The sequence below is a fragment of the Pempheris klunzingeri genome, chromosome 12, assembly GCF_042242105.1.
Source record: "Pempheris klunzingeri isolate RE-2024b chromosome 12, fPemKlu1.hap1, whole genome shotgun sequence".
NCBI classification, from domain to species: Eukaryota; Metazoa; Chordata; class Actinopteri; order Acropomatiformes; family Pempheridae; genus Pempheris; species Pempheris klunzingeri.
In genome coordinates, this window is record NC_092023.1 from 26,193,985 (window position 1) to 26,198,175 (window position 4,191).

A 4,191-nucleotide genomic window follows, 5' to 3' on the forward strand; every position below is an offset into this window, starting at 1 on the left:
GCATATTTCAGTATAGCCAACAGCGATATGCCCCACTCCCTGTTCTGGATATAGATCCAATGTAGCATCAATGACTACTTGCCTCAGGAGAGTTATAGTGCTTATACCAGCAGACAGAGCGGGGAGATCACATGAATCTCAGATCCCAGTGGAGCTGTAGCTTTGGCTGCTGTTTAAAGCCTAATCAATAAAAGAAACATGACCCATGTCTATCTGTTGTGTACAGGACGACAAGATGTTTCTGGGAAACCTGCATACCAAGTATGATTCAGGAAAGCGATACGTAGACGGATGCAGTATCATTCGCAAATGTTTTACAGCACTGTTAGGCTTATGATTTAATGGCTACATTTAACACCTGTGCAAACTGTTGAACAGAGCAGCAACAAAATGCAATAGCAGCTCCTTGGAATTGAGCTTGCTGACTATGGAGATTTGACTGATTTAGCTGCAGGCACAGGCTACCTTCAATGTCCAAAGCCATTAGTGATTCCTGTACTACTAAAGCGCTGCTCCAGGGCACCTATTTCCTTGCGTTAAAGTCTACCTTTCACCACAGCAAATCAAAGGCTTATTCTAATGCCTCTTCTTACCACAGTATACTCCCTGAATAATGCAGGTTTGTCGGTTCAAGAGCTTGTAGTAATAATAATAATAATAATAATAATAATAATTTACTTATAAAGTGCCTTTCTAGACCCAAAGCTAGACGGCCAGAATGAAATGGAGAGAGACAGAAATGTTCCAGTCGTCTGGTACATTTGAAAGCAGAACAATTTATTATCAAGAACAAGAATATCAAACAAGAGAGGGGAAAAAGAAGTTCATCAGTTTCACAAACTTGTTTTTGCTGTAATTTGATCACTTAAAACGCTTCCAGCACAGAGAGAATGACTTATTAAGCTTGGAGATTCTTCCATTTAATCATACGCCTCTAGTTACAGTTTTCCTTATTATTCTGCCTTATCGTGTGAATATAGAACTGCCCTGCTGAATCCAGAGATCACAACAGTACTTATTAAGAGGCTATTCAAGGGGCTTTTTTTAATGTCAGTTCTGTAAAGTGCTTGATGCCCCCATTTTGTCCTCATCACAGACAAGGCAGTGTCTCCCAGGAGTCCAATTTGTGATCTGGGTTCTTTATTGCCAGTCGAAGGTGCGCTTCACCAGCCTGAAGAAGGTTCGGTTGTGTTCCTGTAAGTAGGAGCGGAGCTGCTGGAGGACGGTGCTGTTCACAGCTGGGTGAGGACGCCCCTTAGACTCGTGCAGACAGCGCTCTCGACCATCACTTCGGATACAGTAAAACCCCTTGGTCTGGTTGAAGTAGAAGTTGGAGGATACTATCCTTGGGGGCAAGTTGAGGAAGCGCTCCACCTTCTGAAGCTCTGGCAAGGGGTCGCGGATCAGAGCATCCCCATCTACAATGTGTATCTGTTCCAGGGGGAAGTGGCGCAGCCAGTTGCGCATGTGGATGTCGTACAGGCTCCTCTGAATGGCCTTGTATCGGATATTCAGGGCTCCATTGCGCACCAGCAGGTTCTCAATGGCTTGCACCGGCTTGTGATTCTCCAGCCGGTTGAAGTACACCTGGGTGTAGTCTGAAATGACCCGCTCAGCTGGGTCTCGCAAGATCAGTAGCAGCTTTATGGACGAATTCATGGCGCAGATGCGTTCTGGTGCGAGGGCTGACGTAAAGTAACCTGGAGTTTTCTCCACTGTGATCTGGTGTGGGTAAGAGTAGGGCATCAACTCCCGATACCACTCAAAACCCTTGGCGTAGTTCTCATCCCAGTCAAAGAAGTGCACCTCAGTGGCAGCAGCAGCCACCTCAGGGTGTATGTCTAGCATCTCCAGCAGTGCTCTTGTGCCCCCCTTGCGTACCCCAATAATGATACTGTGTGGGGCTCTTTTACTAGTTCCTGGAGGTGGAGATGTAGGCACATCTCCAGAGACATTGGCTGGTAGTCCAGCATCAAGGTCCATGGAGTCCGCTGTTATGCCAAATCCTGGCTGGACAAGCTCAGGTGGGGCGGCGTATGTCTGGAGAACCAGGAGAAAGGCAGATGCCAGGAAACAAGCCATAATGATGGACTGAAGATTATTGGCCAAGAGAAAGAAGCAAGAAAATGAGACGGTGGTTTAGCTGTGGACAAGATGTGTCTTTCTGAGCTCAGTAATAACAAGAGCAGTGGGAAGTGCAGTCTTTGTCTGCCATTGAATTTGACCTGGAGGAGGAGGAGAAATCATCGGCAGTCCACAGCACATCTGTAGAAGAACAAAGACAAAAAAAGAAGAAAAGGCTTTCAGATTTCAGGTATATAAAGCAGAATAGAGAATTTATACCGAAATGTCACTTTCCTCATTCCCCTGGAAAACCAATTCAGTCATAAATACAATCCATGTCTGTTACAACTGCATCATCTCAAAAGGATAATCTCACTTCATCTTTCTTTGAGTCTCTTTTCATCTCCTCCCTTCCCATCTGCTTTCTCCTCTAACTCTATAAAGTCATTTTCAATTGATACAGTAATTTCTCCGGCTGAAAAACATTTAGCCAGACAGCTCGTTAGGATTTGTGTCTGAGATATGCAAGTGTGGCTGAAGGCCAGAGGACAAGGCCAGAGTGCTCTGCCTCTCTCTGCCAGGTCAAAATCCACACTAGAATCGATGCGCTTAACATCTCCCTTGGAGCATCGAAATCAAGGCGTTTGGAGGCTTATAAAGACAAATTTATTGCAGGAAATCAGATGAGTTCCCACTTCTAGGTGACTTTGATTTCCTATACATGCCAAGAAAGATCAATAACAAGGTAATGAAATTCAGCAAACAGAAGGAGAAGGATTTAGGGCATTAAATTAGAGTTATATTGCTGAAGAGCACTTCAAGACCATGGGAAAATTCAAATGCACTGCCTTATCTTTTTAACTGTTTATCTTATATCACAAGAACTGTTGGAATATTTTAATATTTGCCTTGTTTTCTTGCCTTCAATAGGTAAGGCAAATAGTTTGGCTTTGCTTAACCAAGAAAAAACATGTGTTAAAACTGTTCCCCTGCTCTGCAGCAGGAAGCCATGAGCTGAAATAAGAGAGGATCTCTCTTTTTTTTTTAAAGTCCTGGAAATAATTTTAAAATGTGTTCAGATACCTTCACTGGGAAAACAAGCTGAGAGAGCTGTTGCTTACACTGCGCTAGTCAAAACAACAGGGCCGGGCTATGCAAACATCCAGCTTCAACAGCAAAGGTCACGGTGAGGTAATCTAAACAAACCAAGATATTCCCTGCCTGGGAACAGACTGCCACACACACACACACACACACACACACACACACACACACACACACACACACACAGAAAGATTCAGCATGCATAAGCAGGTGTTGTTCAGCACATATTACCCATCACATACCTTATATTGTGGGATAGAAATAGTAACAGATCATTTGAGTTCATTTTGAAAACTGGCCTGCTTCTATGGAAGTCACTTCAGCACATTATATTGGGATTTTAATTGGTCATTTTTCCTACCAGTAAAATGCTGAATTCCTGTATTAGATTCTTTTGGATGGCATTTCCTGTAATTACATCTAGTGGTCTAGTTTTTTTTTTTTAGGGAGAAATGATAAATTATTAAATAAATGTGATATGTCATGGCTTTTATAGCAGCAGGGAGGCTGCACTTTTCTGCAGTTTTATTCTTAGCTGTGCTCTCTGTCCAAATTTCCTGATAACCCAGAAAGAATACAGCAAGTCGGTTTGCTTCCTACATTTGATGAAATGTCTTCTTGTGCATCCTCATCTTACCTAGTCCTTAGTGAATTTGTTGAAATACCAAAGAAACAGTTAAATAATTCCAAAATGACCCACCATTGTCATTTTATTTGTCTCTTGTCATCTTTTAATTGTAATGAGCCATTTTAACACATTTCTTTAAGAGTAAATTCTATTTGAAGAGGAGCATTGATTCTGATGCATAAAAATAGCTTTGTATGTGTACATGTTTTTTGTGACACGCCATCATTAATTAAGTTGCCGTTTGCAGAAATAAGCTGCAACAACTCACATCCAGTTTAATCGCAGAAGTTGTGCCTCCAATTAAATGAGATTTGTATAAAGAACTACCAGTATGCAGAGCACATTTCTATTATGTCACCAGTAGCATTTCTCTCACCTTACAGAGGTTTTCAACC

The 4,191-nt window shown here is 42.4% G+C and overlaps 1 protein-coding gene across 1 annotated transcript; it reads right to left on the reverse strand.

Annotated features, from left to right (window-relative positions):
* Window positions 1-855: 855 nt before the first annotated feature.
* On the reverse strand, window positions 856-2,188 carry hs3st1l1 (heparan sulfate (glucosamine) 3-O-sulfotransferase 1-like1). The gene has a single exon (XM_070841348.1). It carries the CDS (start codon window positions 2,080-2,082, stop codon window positions 1,141-1,143), a length of 942 nt encoding a protein of 313 aa, XP_070697449.1. The 5' UTR covers window positions 2,083-2,188; the 3' UTR covers window positions 856-1,140.
* Window positions 2,189-4,191: the final 2,003 nt, after the last annotated feature.

Coding starts and splice junctions, on each gene's coding strand:
- hs3st1l1 (XM_070841348.1), bottom strand. CDS start 2,082: ATGGCTTGTTTCCTGGCATCTGCCTTTCTCCTGGTTCTCCAGACATAC.